At 39.0% G+C, this 17,379-nt stretch overlaps 1 protein-coding gene across 3 annotated transcripts in view; it reads right to left on the reverse strand.

Moving 5' to 3' along the window:
* Positions 1-17,379, reverse strand: part of LOC124164578 (S1 RNA-binding domain-containing protein 1) — a 95,611-nt gene that overhangs the window by 38,686 nt on the left and 39,546 nt on the right. For all 3 annotated transcript variants that reach the window (XM_046541971.1, XM_046541973.1, XM_046541974.1), the window contains exon 8: positions 2,707-2,857. In XM_046541971.1, the coding sequence (XP_046397927.1) occupies positions 2,707-2,857 (151 nt within the window). The remainder of the gene's footprint in view (positions 1-2,706; positions 2,858-17,379) is intronic.

Consider the following 17,379-nt stretch of genomic DNA (forward strand, 5'->3'; position numbering starts at 1 on the left):
GGAACGGCTAGCGTGCCCATATGGGCACACCCCCTCAAGCAAGAACGAATGAACAGAATTTTAAAAATAAGTGTTTATCTGAATGCTTAGGCAGTTATTAAGCGGTTGTTAACGGAAAAACAAAATAAAACTCCAAAAAAAAAACTCCGCTGTTAATGGGTTAAGCTTGGTTCAAAGTTCAATTCAAAGTTCACAATGGGCTCCACTGCATATGAATGACTGTGTATTAAGATATCACCTTGAAGTACCAACCCTAGATTAACAATATAAGAGTTAAGATTCTTGACAGCATGAACATTGCATGCTATTTAGACAAACTTTAGATTTCCCGCTCGCATTAATGAGTACAGTGGAACCCTGTAAAGCGAGTACGGGCTATAGCGACACCCCCGATATAACGAGAGATAGCCGATGCACTGTCAATATACCCTATAATAAGCGTGTTAAAAAATTCGTTTTTACGAGACCCTTTTGGTGTTGGCTCTCGCCATAGCGAGGGTTTCACCGCCGGAAGACTTTCATCAAGACTCCTTAACCTCTGTAATTGCTAGCGATCTGTTAGAAATGAAGTTAATGGAGTGCTTAGTCTCAAATTTATGTGGTAAACTGTCGTTCGATAAATAAGTAGTTAATTTTAGTGAAAATATTGTGGCATTAGCATTCGCGAATGCTTCATCCTCTTTTGTTCCTCGGGCGGCAGTAAGCAGTCTGCAGCATACCCGCACGTCCGTGAGTTGCGTGAATAGAAAGCATTTGATGGCAGTCACCATGGCCAAAAAAATACCAAACACGTCTAAATGAGAAAATAAAAATAAAGGAGTAATATGAGAGTGTCGAAATTAATTTCTCTTCCTATTCGCTCTGCAAAATTAAAAAAACAAAAGCGCCCAAGGAATGCAGACCATGAAGAGTTATAAGGAGCTTTGTTCGGGTAGTTTTGCCCACTCAAATCTGCTAGAACTCCTGAGAAAGGGGCTACGCCTAAGCCTAAAGCGGAGTATTTCAGGGATAGATTGCGAATCGAGAATTTTAAGAGTGCAGAAGGTTGATTATACTAATGAGAAGCACCAAAGCGTTATCTCCCCTCATAATTGCTGGTGATGCCTGCGGTGTAAACCCGAAGTCGTGGAAGAAAGGACTCCGATCATAAGTATCTTTAGAAGTATTCCCCGCGTCATATAACACAGACGAAACGGAACTTTTTTACATACAACTCCCCGACAAAACCCTTGCAATATGAGGTATTTCTTGCAATGATGCCTCTAAAGGTAGGTAGTGTGCCTTAGCGATGAAGTAGGATGTACGAAGCAATGATACTCTGCGTGAATTGTCCGGATGGACGTATTTATTCTCCGTTGCGGATTTACAAGGGTGAACTGTTCGCGTCAGTGGTCGGAGTCGTACTGGCGCTCTCTTTTGTCACGTGGGTAGCCGAGCATACCCTGGTGGCCGCTGGAAGAACTCACAGAACAACTAACTCTCGTTTGCAGTGCCGCGGTAAACTCGGTGTATTATTTCAAATACGTCGTGAGCGTAACACTCAAAAAGAAACTTTTTTCAACAACGGCAATTGTAATCACATCATTTTTCAAGCTTAGCAAACTTTTTACCGTAGATGATGAAGATATTACATTATCTGATAGAAAAAGTCTTCCAAGGCGGGAACGTTATACAACCTTCCACCGTTTTCGCCTGTAGAAACAAATGTAATGCGTTATTTCACTTCACTGCTGCTTAACGTACAGAAACAATAAACATACACCAATGGAAACATTTGAGGCATTAAATAACCGCGATACTGTTTTATCAGTTTATTTTTGAATTTTCAGTGGAAAATACCAAATTAATAGAATGATCACGTAAATGAACTAATTAAGTGCATAGAAAAATGCGGTGCGGTTGTGCATTGGCATAATGATTGACGAAACGATGCTTTGCATGATTTTTATTCTGTGTGGCGCTTATAAATTGTTTGAATAGTTGGTCGTTGTTTGAGTAAGGAAATTTAGTGATGCAAAAAACATCGCCTTTCGTCTGGATTTATGCTTACGTTTATCGGATAGATGTTTATCTGTCGCCGCACCACTCCTGTCCCTGTATATCTGTTGGCAACAGGTATATTGGCTATTATTTGCTCCACCTCCGGTAAAGCGACAATTCGCTATAGCGAGTGTTTATTAGTGCACCATGGGGTGTCGTTATATCGAGGTTGCACTGTACTTCCTTATATTACTTTTGTTGTAAATTCAATTGAATAACAGACTTGCAATAAGACCAATCCAGCAATAGATACTTCACTTTTCTAGCATGGACTGGAGAGTATATGGCTATACAGCACCATTTATTCTTGCAGTTATAATTTCTGTTAAAGTCAGTTGTCGACCATTTTAATTTTATTTGGTTTTCACAATTCTTTAATAATTTTTTAAAAGACTGAAGACATTATTTTTGGTTAAAGTTATACATACAGAACATAAAAACAATAATCTGGAAATACTCGTAGCTGTGGGTGGCCAGATTTTAAAATGTTTGAAGTAACAAAGCACTGAGACCTCAGATATCAGACTTTAAAACCAAAGAAACATCGTGGATAATTACGTGTGGAAAATATAAGACAGGCCAATTAACGGTTACTGACTGCAATATATCAACCAAGTGATTATTATTTTGAGTATACATAATGCACACTTTACACACAATGCTCACCTGTACATATCCACAATCCTCTTCAATTTAATAGCATCATAGTCATCCATCAAATTTTCGTATCTGTAGCCAAACTTAGGATAAAGGACATCTGTATATAAAACTTCACCAGTTTGGGATATGACGCAAAGTTTACATCCATTTTTAAATCCTAGAGGAGAGAAATTGATAATAACTGCTTGGATAGAAAGTACATATATCCAGTGATGCAATGATAAAAATGCATATTTACTTGTCAAGAGATCAAGCTGTTACAGATGCCACACTTATTTATTTATTTTTATTCATTTATTGACTCATTCAAAAACAGCCAAAACGGCCTTTACATTGAATAGACAACTTAAAATCTGCAGCTTTAACAAATATAAACTATGAAAAGGATATATAAAAAAAAAAAAAAAAAAAAAAAGGATTCAGAAGATGGCTTTTCGAAGCTACCTTTTGAATGATCTGATGGGTGTTGAGAGATCCAGGGAAGGGTGACAACTCGAAATGGCATTGGAGGAGGTAGGGAGTCTGTAAAGAGTGATCTCTGAGAGAGAGAAAGACAGAATTTTGATTGGTGTAGTAGGTGGTTATTACGGAAGGAGCGGGAGGGAATGTGGAGTGAAGAGAGAGGGAGTATATCTGAGGATCGGAACTTGCCATTTAAGGCATTGTAAACGAAGGAAATATCGTGGAAATTCCTACGGGAGGATAGTGGGACCAATGATAGGGCAGACATTACTTCAGACCAATACTTGATACAAGACAAGGCAAATTACAAAAATTCAGAATTAATACAAATAAAGAAAGAAAAAATAGTACAAAGAATATATGTACAGCTGGCATGCATTGGACACAAAGCACATAACATAAAGCAGGGATCAAAGATATATTCAGGTAATGAATAAAACATTTTTGATTTGAAGTACCTGTGCAAATGGCCCTGAAATGCAGGCATATTTTTCTGCATCTTGAGCTCTGTTGGGAAATTGTTACAAAGCTGAAGGCCCATTAAATCAGGACCAGCAGCTGCGTTTCTTGTGGGAACATGAACAGGGTATTAGAAAATGAATATGAAGGGTTTTAACGCTTTGTAATATTTATTACTAGAGATGGGTCGAATAGCAGATTTCTCGAACTCGAATTCAAATATTAAATCATTGCTCGAATATTCGAATACTAAATGATGAATGCTGGAATGTTTGACTCGATTGCCTATGCAGCAGGCAACACAAGATTTTGGGGAGTAATTTTGATTTCCTTTAAAGGATTCGAACAGGAATTTAGTTGATTAATGGAATATTTTAATTTTATGGAAACAATTGGGCATATAATTAATTCAACTAACATCGCTTTACCCCCACTCCTGCTGCCAAGTGCTAGCTGACAATCTGAGGCATTTTGTAAAATACAAGCTCTTCTCCACCGGATTTTCTTCAATTATTTTCAGTCCATCTTTGGGAGTTCTCACGAGATAAGAAGATGAATTGGAATTGCTATAAGGGAGAAACCAAATATCCTGATAAAATATCCCTTCATCTGGGACTGTAACAATAAAGATTTATAGCACCACTCATAAATTGTAACTTGATATATGTTTTCGGAAAAAAATACCACATCAACTTCCGAGAAGCTCTGCTGCTCATATCGAGTCTCGCCAGAATGCCAAGCCTCCGTCCTATTTTGACATTTATTATTTATGCTTAAATAAAGTCAGAAATGCGTCGTGTTTGGTATTGTTCTTTTTTAAATTACGCACACATTACTAATATTTCAATCCAATAAAGGTGTAATAATAATTGCCGAAAGTCATTGTTAGACACCTTTTGGGCTAGTAGATGAGACACGTTTTTATTTTTCTCGCGTAACTTGATATTTTTTTTGAAGCTAAGGTCTTCGTAATATGATCCCTCATCGAGCTGGGAATTTTTTTTATTTCGGAGAAGAGTAAAGCCTCAGAGGGGGATAGCGGATCTTGGGAAATGCGCTAATGTACTCCCACGGTACTCATGCAGCAGTTGACCTCCAGAAATGGGGAACTTCGAAGCAGGTAGGCAGAAAAAGGTCAGTGGGTTAGAAAAGGGGGGCGTGAGACACGTCTTTATTGTTCTCGTGTAACTTGATATTTTTTTCGAAGCTAAGGTCTTCGTATTACGACCCCTGCCCGAGCGAGGACCTTTTGTTTGATTTCGGAGAAGATGAAAGCGTCAGAGTGGGTGAGGCGAATGCTGAATGGAGGGGGATAGCAGATCGTGGGAAATGCGCCGATGTTACTATCCCACGGCACTGGAGTTTCCTGGTGGGGGAAACCGGGGATTTTCGGATTTTTTCACCCGGATCAATTTAGGTTCCCCACGTCGAACTCTTTTCCCACGCTCTGACCCGCGAATTTGATGTAGTTCGTCAACTTGCCTACAACGGCGCTGCATGCACTAAAAGACTAGAGTTATGTACATTTTTCCGAGTCAACTACCAACGACGTGCGTGCGACAGTGTACGACGTGAAATTCAAAGTATTCGAGGTATTCGAGGCTGTTCTTTTCGCATAATTATTCGAGACCTCGAATATCCAATACTTTCTAGTATTCGAGGTATTCGAGTAATCGCGGATACTATTCGCACATCTCTATTTATTACACTTCAAATGAAAGAGCTGCACATCAAATGAAAGAGCAACTCAAATGATTTTGTTTGTTAGCAACAATGCTCACATGCAGTCTCAATCCATTGGAAAGCACTCATTAGAGCACAGATAGCACCTGGCCAAAAGAAAGCTTTTTGTGTTCAATGGTTTGCAAAGATAAAACCTGTAGTTATAGTGCAACATGTATCCCTCGTTAAGTTTGGTTGTGATCTTTCATGTGAAAATAAAATTCGTGCCTCCACTACCAGCTAGCTGACCTTTCCAAATTAAGAAACAGGGTTGAAGCAGCTGTTGTAACAATTACTCGAGAAACACTAATCAACATTTGGGAATAACTTGCACTTCGCCATGATTTATGCTGTGCCTCACCTTGAACACTTGTAGGTTTTTATATAGAACTTTTTAGTTGCTCTTTCATGAGATGCATGAGTGATTGCTGCAAGTTACCTCGGCTATTTTCTCCTACCTACACACTGAATTTCAACTAATAATATGAAGGCAAAAATAATGAATCTCTTTAAAAGATTGATAAATCTAAAATAATGCATCAAAATGCTTACGTTAAAAAGCATATACATATACGTATAAGTGTGTGTAAAGGCCTGTTTACACGATACATTAACACGTATGAGTTAATGTACATTTGCGTGAATGATTTTTGTGGACCGGAACGGAACATGTACGAATGCATGAACCAAATTAGAACAGGTTCTATTATCTGTGCATGCATTCGCACAAGTTGGGTGGTTACTCGGTGCATTTTGGCGTTCATTCTCGCATTCATACATTAGACATTAACCCATACGTGTTAATGTACCGTGTAAACAGGCCTTAAGAGCTGCACATGTGTAAGAGACGCACCCATATTTTGAGCATCGAAGATAAAGAAAAAAAATTTTGCAGCATTTTTAAAATCCTATTGCACGGTATTGCAGACCTGGACATTTGACAGCTATCAAAATTTCCTCTTTCAATACTAAAATTTATGCGGTATTTTTTCAGCCTAATTTACACAATACATATGGTGCTCGGAGATGTGTAGGTATTCACTTGTAGTCTTAACCTTATGATGATTACTAAGAATCGGATACCTCGGATCCACATATTCACAGATAATGCCCTACACCAGAGACTTCACATCCAAATTCCCCGAAGAAATTGAATCTGAATCCGAAATTTTAAATCAATATTTTCGCGAATGCAATTATAAGAGATAGCAAAAATAAGAGGGAGTAGAATGAGTTCCAATTCTCTCTTCCCATACACCGTTGCTCTACGATGCTTTATTTTTATTACAAGTTCTCGTACGAGTATTGCAACAGAATTGCAGCCAAGGAAAATTTTAAGGCAAAACATGACAGGCACATAGCATGAACCTTCCCAAGAGATTCAACAAAAATCAGGCAAATCTCAGCACCGTAGGATAATAACCATGTCGTAGATTTCACGGAACCACACTCGGTCCTCCATCAGCCAATGCCCCTGCCATTTTTTTTCCCTTTCCGAGACCCCACAGACAATAAATCACTTGCCTCAAAGGAAAATATCAAGTTACGCGGGAACAATGGAAACGTGTTCCTTCCCTACCCCATCTCACCAACTGACCTTTTTCGGTCTACCAGCTTCAATTCTCCCAGTTTCTGGAGGCCAAATGCTAGGAGAGTCACCTACTGAGCATGAAGATATTTCGATGGCTTTCCGCCATTGTATGATTCGCATGAGGTTCAATAAGGAATGAGACTTATGCAACCCATATCTGACAGTATTTTAAGTTTTTTTTAGCTCTAATATATTGACCCAAAGATTTATAGTCACAAGAGGTTTCTAATATTAACCATACATAGTCCAAACAGGACAATTTCGGATGAAACAAACGTAGCATGAGCACTTTAAAACAGAACAAGACGGACTGGAAACTTCAGGCAACGCAAACTGCATATATCACATTGGTGCGCTTTCGCTTTGAAGGCAACTACGTCCCATGCAAGATCAGATGTGATCTTCCCTTGCTCCTTCGCTCGTAGCTTGAAAGACGGAGGGAGCGCACTTCTTCCCCTCAACCTCTCCTCCACCGCTCTTCACTTATAAGCATTTCCGATTTCTTCTATCCACCATTTAGTCCAACAATGTACACACTTATTTGAATACTTTAAACCACAGGTTTTGGCACCAATATAATTTTCAGTTGCAATAATAGGTACTCATAATAGCGTCTGAAGATGGTTTTTGAAAAATCAGGTCCTTAGTATAATGGAAATTACTCAGCAAGACAAGATGTGGACTATTAACCAGGTATTGTCCTTCAAAGCTATGCGTTTCTCTACATTAGATATGCGATTACAATTTGCGGTGTAAATGCCGTAGGATACCCACTCGTGGCAGTAAATTTAGCGCGCCCTCTGGAGCGAAATACCCCCCGTGATCTTTTCCATGTTCACCTCTGAGGTACCGACATGACGGTGCAATGCTTACAAGTAAGAAAAGCAAACAGGAGCATTTTAAAAATACGTCACTAAGGGAAAAACTCCCCTCCCTGCCGCTTGTTTTTGACCCAGGGTTTCAGATGACTGACTCACGCTGAAAGCCAAGGCCACTCAGTTCCCCTTGGACTTGCGACCGGTGAAGGGGAGGGGGGAAGATAAGAAATTTGTGTAAAAGGCACACCCCCATTTTCAGCTGCAATTTCTGGGAAAAAAGGTGCGCCTCTTACATGCGCTCATCCGGTCATAGTCATCTGGAAGGCACAGTGCTGCCCTTGCAATCGAGAAGGTGCAGCTTTAACAACTACAGTAAAACTTCGATTTTACGCACTTTGATTTTGCATCAAGTCTCGTTTTTACGCAGCGACACTCAAGTCCGGCCGGAAAGCATAGGGAATTCCAATGAAACTTCGATTCTACATCTTTTCTTGATTTTACGCAGTTTTTTCGATTTTGCGCAGCATAACCCCAGCCCCAAAGAGGCCGCGAATCTTGATTTTACGCAGTTGTCTTTCGACACGTTTTGAAAATCCCGACTGGAGCAATATGAAGTTAGGTTATTTATTCGTCTACATGAGTTACAAAAATGAATACAAGAACGGTTGAAATGACGTCGCGCTGTTGATCGTGAAACTAAAAACATCGCGAATATGATTATTGCTTCCCACTAAGACCTCTCAGTAATATTTCAGGCTCCTTTACGAACGCGAATATCGCTCTTAGTTAAAATTTGCCGTAGAAGGATATCGAAACCTAAAATATACAGCAATCGCCGTGTATGCGTGATTAAGACAAATGATCGCCGGAGATATTAACATTATCACCTTTCGTTTATTATTCGACTTATTGATCGACGCTTTTTATAACATATATATTGTAATTACAGTAGATGGTCGTTAATCCGGAATTATGAACTATGGAATATCTATCCCTAACGGAAGGTTTTCTAGAATTTTGCGAACGCTATGTTTTCCTTCGCCCCAGCGAAATATGACGGCGAAATTAGCCGTTAAAAATCCTCCCGTGCCAACATTTTGGCTTCCAAGGTGATCCAAAAAAGATAGTCGTACTTCTAGTATGGACGTAAGTCGATGGTGATTCAACACGATGGTAAAAGCATATGTTGTCTCATTCCGCGGGCTAACCCCACATCTGCGGGACGAATGGAGGCGAGGGAAAGTTGATTGCGCGGCGCGCTTATTAGAGCTGATTCAACTTGTATCTCATTTTCAGTGGGTTTAAATTAAACATGGTTGAAACTTCAATAGCTACTAGCTTAACTCCGCTAGGTGGCAAGCGTTTATTTTTAACGGAACGGGAGTTAATGCCCTCGGGAATAACTCGCGTCGTCAATCGTCATGCAATCATTGAAGTCAAATCAAGACGTGAGTGATAAGACAGTCCCTTTAAACTCAGGAATGGCTTAGTACCATTAAATCGAAATACAAAAAGTGTCCGGTGTCGTTATCAGACAAGGGGAAGCAAAATATTACGTTAAGATGAGTCACACGGCTTGTGAGCCGAAGGTCCCGGCGCTGAATTCGCGAAAGAATGCCGACAGAGAAGCTATACCCGGTAGATTCTATCTACTTATGCTAAATTTTCATGGGAAAATGGTTTTTTAATACGTAAAAATTATAAAGAAGGAAGATTGTTCCGGACTATTAATAATTTTTGACGGTAGTTGCGCGGTTATTTAAATAGCTCAACTTAAAAAAGTGATCTAAACACCGGAAAAATCTGATTTTCCGAATATCCCGGGTCCTATGTGCTCCGTATTATTCTTGGTATGCTATTTGGAAGGAGGATACTGATAGCTGGGGTCATTAGTGCCATGAAGTAAGGGCTGGGGGGATAGGAACCCTATACTGGCATTAGCCAGGTTGTAATGATAGGCCTTAAAGGGCTTAACACGTTCACTGCGGCGTGCGACACAGTGTCGCGTGGCAAGTTTGTTTCTCCCGGCGGGCGTCGACAGTGCGTCGCTGTTGACTGCTTTACTTTTTTAGTGCCCGTATTGGTTTCGCTTGCAGCGAATTTATTTCCGATGCATTCTCAGCCCTCAGAAAGGTCGACAGATAGTTCCGGTGGTTTCCGTTCTGAGTTTAGAGTTTTTTGTTGCCGGCCAAGATATTCATTTTGTAAGGTGGGTTAATTGGCTCCTGAATTTTTTTTCGGATTTTATTACCGCATATATTCTATTTAGATACATTTCACTTGGTGGACATTAATTTGTATTTAATTTCATCCTTTTTGCCCGTATCGTGTATCATTTTCGTATCTTATAACGTCTTTGCGCTTAATGTTTACAATATTTTTCGTGGAGGTGTTTTTTGGACATCGATACAAAATGTGTCAATGTGGTGTACCCGACCTTCAAAGGCCCGACCTTTTTTGCCAAGGAGAAAAATTAAGTTCAGTGTTTGCTCTGATCCCGTCAAGACCAAAGGATATTACCGGCGGTAGTCGTCTTGTTTTTTTTCTTTCCTGCTCAGTCCACTTTTTCAACGGTAAGTTCTCCTTCTTTTCTTATAAATATTTGGTTTGATTTGATAAACTTATATAGGATATCATGATATCGTTTTGCAACGAGTAATAATGAAGTATTATTCTGTATACAGTAGAATCCTGATTTAAGGATTTTCAGGGGGAACAAAATTTAAAACACTAAATGAGAACCTGCCATTTTTTCAGGTTTTAGGATATGTAATGATTGGAATGGCTTTTTATGAATAAAAAATATTATTTTATGTAACTAAAAGGTGCTGAATGCAGCAAAAAATTCTTTAATGAAATGTTCTCTGCCCTATGAAGGTTGGATAATACTTTTCAGGAATCAGCTAAAAAAATGGGCAGTAAAAATAAGTAATGAGAGGATGACAATTGTTTTAATGAAATATTTTAAGAAAATTCTAATAAACATCAACTTAAAAGCATTCCCACACAGATTATTATTATGGACATCAGTGATTCCATTTTTATGCATATTTCAGTGGTCTCGATGAAATTTAGAATTTTTTCTGTAAAAGTGACATGTTGGTGACTATAGCATTTCTAATATAATAAGAAAAGGTGTAAGTAGGTACTCGAAAAATCATGAGGAATGAGTGAAATAAAGGGACAGCAGAAGGTCGCTAATCCCCAATTCTCAACTACCGAATATCTAGTAAAAGGGAGGTTTTCTGGAATTTTGCCAACCTAACGTTTTCTGTTGCCTCGGCGAAAGAAGGGATTTATGAGCCTTTAAAAAGCCTCCTTTGCGCACATTTTGGATTTCGAGGCCATCCAAAAAAGAAGAATCTTATTTCAGTATGCGTACAAGTCGATGGTGATTCAACTCGATGATAACGCCGGATTCGTTGTCATATATCCGCGGCCTTATGCAGGTCGAATGGAGCCGGGAGAGTTGCTTACGCGGCGCGCTGATCACCTTGACTCCGACTCGCCTTGTTTCTCGGCAGCTTTTAATAAAATTTGGTTGGACCTTGAATAACGATTAGCTAAACTCTGTTAAGTGAAAATGTTTAATCTTCAACAGAACTGGATTTCATCAGAAAAATTGTCAGTGCCTCTGGAGTTTGGCAAATTCGTCAGGGTTATGATGTCGAAGTCAACCACCAAGGGATACTTGCCGGATTTTCGTATTTTTCCGCGCTCATCTATTCTACCGTGAGTATGCGGTGATTTTTTTCCAGCATGAGCGATTTATTTAGAGTCGTGGACCGTGATAGCTCATCAAAACTCCGATTGTCATTCTCTTTTGACATTAATGAGGAACTTGCATGGGTCGTAGATTGCTCGAAAAACTATTTTGAATAAGTCAAATGGATACATTAGATCGCAAAAATACCTTCAGTTTCTCCATTCAACATCAAAAGAAATAAAAAAATTGCATTTAAAATCGAGAAAAATTTCTCTGAGCCGACCACTGCGCGAAGACACCCGAGCGTTGCCGAGGCCAGGCGTGACGTCATAGGTGCCTAAACAACCGTAGGGAGTTGGGAAATACGCTGAGCGCATGGTGTAAAATTTGTTTTGAGGGAGTATTTAGCTGCTCATTGTCACTTTATTTTGTTCTGCTATTCTTGGGCAAGTTTTCCTATTGCTATTGTGCCTAGATTATTACTTGGGATATTAATAATGCGGCATCGGAATGATGAAGTACAAGCGTTTCACTTCGTATGTTTTAGTGATCAGAAAAATGGATGATAACGTTGCCACTCGTTCGAATAGTACACCTGAAATTCATCTACATCTCCATAATACCCCGCAAGCCGCCTAAAAGGCGTGTGGCATGGGGTGTTAGGACACCGGCCTTTTTTTAGGACACCAAAAATTGATGCCACGACCCTCATGGAATTTGTTAAGACAAATTATTGCTATACGTCGGCGGCAAATCGAGTTGTAAAGGAAACTTGTAATACTGGAGGATAACGATCGTAAGCTATGCTGTTGACATTAGAGTAAGCTGTGCTGTTGAATTTGGCAACGCCGAATTAACGGAGAAGGTAGTCCTATCCGTCCTACGGTACGAATTCACAGCAAAACAGTCTGCACACAATCCACATGTGAGATCGCGAATCGGTTCCGCTGCCAACACACACAAGCTACCTATAACCTATTTCAATAATATAGGTAAAGCCATAAACAATATACACTAGCATATACCATAAAAATATAGTAGGAAATAGGCAAATACTCTTATCAAAAACTAGATGTCACTGTCACATTCTTTTATTCATCACGTACAACTTACAATAACAGAACTCGTTATGATGAAAACAACTATTTATTCACTGATTTAAACCCTTAAATTACCCCACACAATCACATAGGTGACTTTTCTCACTACTATTCGTTGAAATAATGGAATATCAAACTTCACTCACAGTTTTTATTTCAATAGCGTGATCGTGAAATGTCATATCTACGGTGAACAACGGAGATTAGCACGCCACTGACAATTTTTACACTACTGTTAGACATTTATCGATAGCTAAATAGCACTCTTTACAATTCAATCACGATGGAACACTGATAACTCTTGGCCGATATTTTTCAACCTTGTCAAACTTTGTGCATTACAACCACTGGCACTGTGATTATTAGCAGTTGCTTAACGGGAGATGTCACGTTGAAAATAACACTATTTTGGCCCAAAATTGTTCCTAGATGTCTCCAATCAGCGATCAAAAGTTGCATTGACTGGAATTCACCCCATAATACAAGCACAGACAGTACTAAACGACGAATTCTCCAGTACCTACGAATAAACGGATGAAGTTATTGTATATAAAAGCTAAGCGGACATTAGTAAACATCAAAATCGTTCTAATTACATACTTAAATGAATGATATGCCGTCGATAACATCAACTTACAATTAACGTATCCCCCTTCCAATGGCCGTGGCTCAGACTCCTACAACGATGTTATTTAGGTATTATAAAATTTTTGGTTTAACTGCTCCAGTTTTATATTTTATGCCCTTACTCAGATATTAATATTATAAATAATGCAAAATATGAGGGCTTCCAAGCCTCTATCGTCGGATATTTATCTTTAAATATAAAATAATCAACACGTCTAACAAACGAAGCTCTCACAACTGCTGGCAACTATTACAAACAATCACAACAATAGCTTCGCGTGATGTTTAGGCACCTTTGACGTCATCGAGGCTTCGTCGGCAGTGGCTTGGGGGGTGAGGGAGTTTTTCCCGCGCTTTAAAATTCGTTATATTTGTCATTAAATATCTCGCGAAGGAAAACTCAGATATACATGCGGTTTTCTTTATTGTATTCAGAAAATAATTTTCTGTCCGCCTGTGAAATAAAAAAAATTCATGCAAGTTCCCCATTAGCACCAGGTAAATATTTTTGAATCGACAGCGATATTAACCAGCCGCATGTCGATAAATTGGCTCGGGGATATCTAAATTACAATGTAAAATAATGTTCTTCCGTAGGGAAAGAATGCTCTCACTCACGGTCATGACAGGGGAAACACTTCCTCTGTCCCTCCATGGAAACTGACCTTGGAATGGATTATAGAAAGAATCTTCTAGTGAACTGCGCAATTGATATTGGGCCTCCTCTTTTGAACAGAGAAAGTCGCCGACTGAAAAAATATTGGGCTAATAATAGACTGCCCGTAGGGAGTAGAGTTGAAAGGGGTGTAAGCCATCCATTGAAAACATACTTTAAGTAGAGACCAAGTAGAGATATGTACCAAGGTAGGTAAGTAGTACGAAGTAGAGATATGAAGGCGAAGATCCAGGTGGGCGTGCCGCTGACGATTAACGCAACATTGTTCACGCTTTACACACTACCTCAATTGTATTAAAAATATACTCATTAGACAGGAACAATTCAAGCGAGAAAACCATTATTGTAGCGGCCCTCGGAGGATAACTCATATCATCAGTCGTCACGTATCATCGAAGTCAATTTCTAGAAGTGAAGGATAAGGTAGTTTGAGGTTATTAAGGGATGACTTTGCTCCATTAGATCGGATCTGATACAAAAAGTGCCTGGCGTTTGGATCAGAAGGGGAGCGAAACGTTACGAGAAGACAAATCGCCCAACTTGCGAGTTGAAGGTCGCAGCGCTGCGCTCGCGGAAGAAAGCAGTTGAAGAAGCGTTCGCAGGTAGATTCTATCGACTCTTGGTAAACTTTCATGAGACTGTTCTTGTTGATGAGCATAAATTCGAAGATTTGGATGAACCGTCATAAAAAAACGTTAAATCAGGCAAAATCTTGAGCGGGACTAATTTTTACGACCATAAATGCGGAAAAACGCAAAATGCGGAAACACTAAATACGGATAATTTTTACATTGTCCTAATAGGGAATGAATCGGGACCCAAAAAAATAAACGCAAAATGCGGAAAAACGTTAAATGCGAAGACCTTAAATCCGGATCCAACTGTATTTGAACTCATTGAATTAAGGATTCATTACATTGGATTATTTTTCAATATTTTTTTAGACATGGATCAACCAAAAAATTGCGTCAAACGGCATTTATTTAATTCCTTGAACTTTTATGACGAGCCATCTCCCGTTGTTCCTGGCACTTTCTCTGCACTGACGTCGCCTGGACCCTCATCAAGTGGCCTGCTGTTCTGATCTACCTTCACCCAAGAAAAAAATCCTTTGGGCTGGTCAAAAAGCAGTGGACAGACGAGAAGCTACTCGATGCGTTGCAGAATTCTGACAGAGAGGAGGATCTCAATTCTGATTCGGAATCCAGCCCAGTGGAATACACCGATGAAGATGAGGATTATGATGATCATGAAGAAGAGGCAGGTGATGTTGATTTTTTTCCAAATGCAACTCCACCTATTGCCGTAACAACCGTGATGTCAGCTAGCCCACCAGCCATACCATCTCCCGGGAGTCAAGTGTCCCAAATTAACGGTGCAGCTGTTGTAAATGTACCACCAGCTGCAGCAGCAACCATTAATATCCACTTGGTGTCAAAACGCACATCCTTCCGCACAAATTCATTTTTCAGGAGATTCTGGGTTGAAAATAATTCCTCAAGGAAATAAACCTCTAGATTATTTTTATTTGTTATTTTCTGATCAAATATTCGATTTAATATTGCAGCAGACAAATTTGCAGGAACAAAATTTGCTATCTAAGAATGTTTCACCTAAAGCACAAGATAAATGGATGGAAAGACATCAGCCGTTATGATTTTGAGGTTTTCTTGGGTTTGCTTTATCTTTCTGGTCATATTCATGTACCCAGTTTTGCACATTATTGGATGAAAAATTCGGTATATAACTTTCCTATTTTCCGAAATGCCATGGAGCGCGACAAATGTTTACTTATTCTTAAAACTCTTCACTTTGCGAGAAATCCTCAGCAAGGTGAGCCTAAACCGTCAGACCCACTTTTCAAAATCAACCCATTGGTAGAGTTATTTCATCAAAGAATGTCAGACCTTTATTACCCCTCTAAAGAGTTGAGCATAGATGAGTCAATATTGTTATGGCGGGTATGCCTTTTCTTCAGGCAATATATCCAGAATAAGAGGCACAAATATGGCATCAAACTATACATGTTGACACAGACTAATGGTCTCTTATTGAAATTTAGAATATATTGTGGTTCGGCTGATAAGGTAGTAGGTGGATCGGGCCGTGTTGAAAAGGTCGTGAAACACCTTATAAAAGATCACTTAGATGTAGGCCATGCAATATATGTATATGGATAACTATTATTCTGGGGTTGGTTTAACAGCTTACTGTCTTGATCGTAAAACATACGTAACAGGAACTTTGAAGGCGAACCGGAAAGGTAACCCATCAGATTTAGTGCAAAAAAAAGTTGAAGCCTGGTAATGTAAAAGCAACTTACTCTAATAATGGCATCTGTGTTCTCAAATGGCGAGACAAATGTGACGTTCTAATTGTGTCCTCATAGTTTGGCGCCCGTATGTCTGAACACAAATCCCGCTCTGGTAAGGTTACTCAAAAACCTGAGGCTGTCCTAAAATATAACGAGTGTATGGGAGGGGTCGACAGATGTGACCAATTATTAGCATACTACCCCTGTGAAAGAAAAACTCTTCGCTGGTATACCAAAGTTGGCGTTCACATATTCCATGTTATTCTTAACAATGCCTTTATACTGTATAATATTTTCAGCAATGATGAAAAACTGACTCTCTTGCAATTTCGGGATAGTGTGATTCAATCACTGATTTATCAACATCGTCCACCTCCAGAATCATGGGCAGAAGATCCCAAGTCAAAAAACATCCATATTTCGAAAGAAGTTCCCCGGAATGAAAAAAAAGAAAAATAAGAAAGAGATGTATCATCTGTAAAAATGCAAATATGCGGATAGAGTCGAGCTATTACTGCGATCTATGTCCAGGCAAACCAGGATTATGTCTTGAAAGCTGTTTTGCACGATTTCATGGCTATAAATGAAAGACTGTACTGATATTTTTACATATTCCTCTTTGTAAAAAACATCTTACCCATTTGAAATTTATAATTATACATTTGTCTCTTGTAAGAACGTGTTCATAAGGATGGTGAAATAAATATTTATGTTTCGGGAAAGCATACTTGGTTTCAATGTCCAAAAGTAATGGATGGTAAAAATGTGTAATGTTACTGTAAAATTGATTTGGATCTTAACTATATATCTTTAGTTTACAATAAACATAACTTTTTGATCTGACATGAATAAAGAGAGAATCTGACAAAGTAACATTATTTGGAAAATCCAACCGAGGAAATGGATTTTTTAACATTTTACGCTTTTTCAATAATTTATATTTCATGTGCAAATTTTTATTTGGTTGTGTGTGTGCGAGTAACCTAGATTAACTATTTTAAAGCGATACACTGGTGTATTCCTGTTGTTATATGAGATATATTTTGCATGTGCCCAAAAATCTACGCGCTTTTGGCGGTGATCTAAGCACACATAAACATTCGCCACTTTCGAATGCTTACGCAAGCATAAAAATGACTAGCACTAAAATAATCTATAACTATTGAGCCCGTATACAAATTCTTAGGAAACTGGATAAATACAA

Source organism: Ischnura elegans, chromosome 8 (assembly GCF_921293095.1).
Source record: "Ischnura elegans chromosome 8, ioIscEleg1.1, whole genome shotgun sequence".
Taxonomy (NCBI): Eukaryota; Metazoa; Arthropoda; class Insecta; order Odonata; family Coenagrionidae; genus Ischnura; species Ischnura elegans.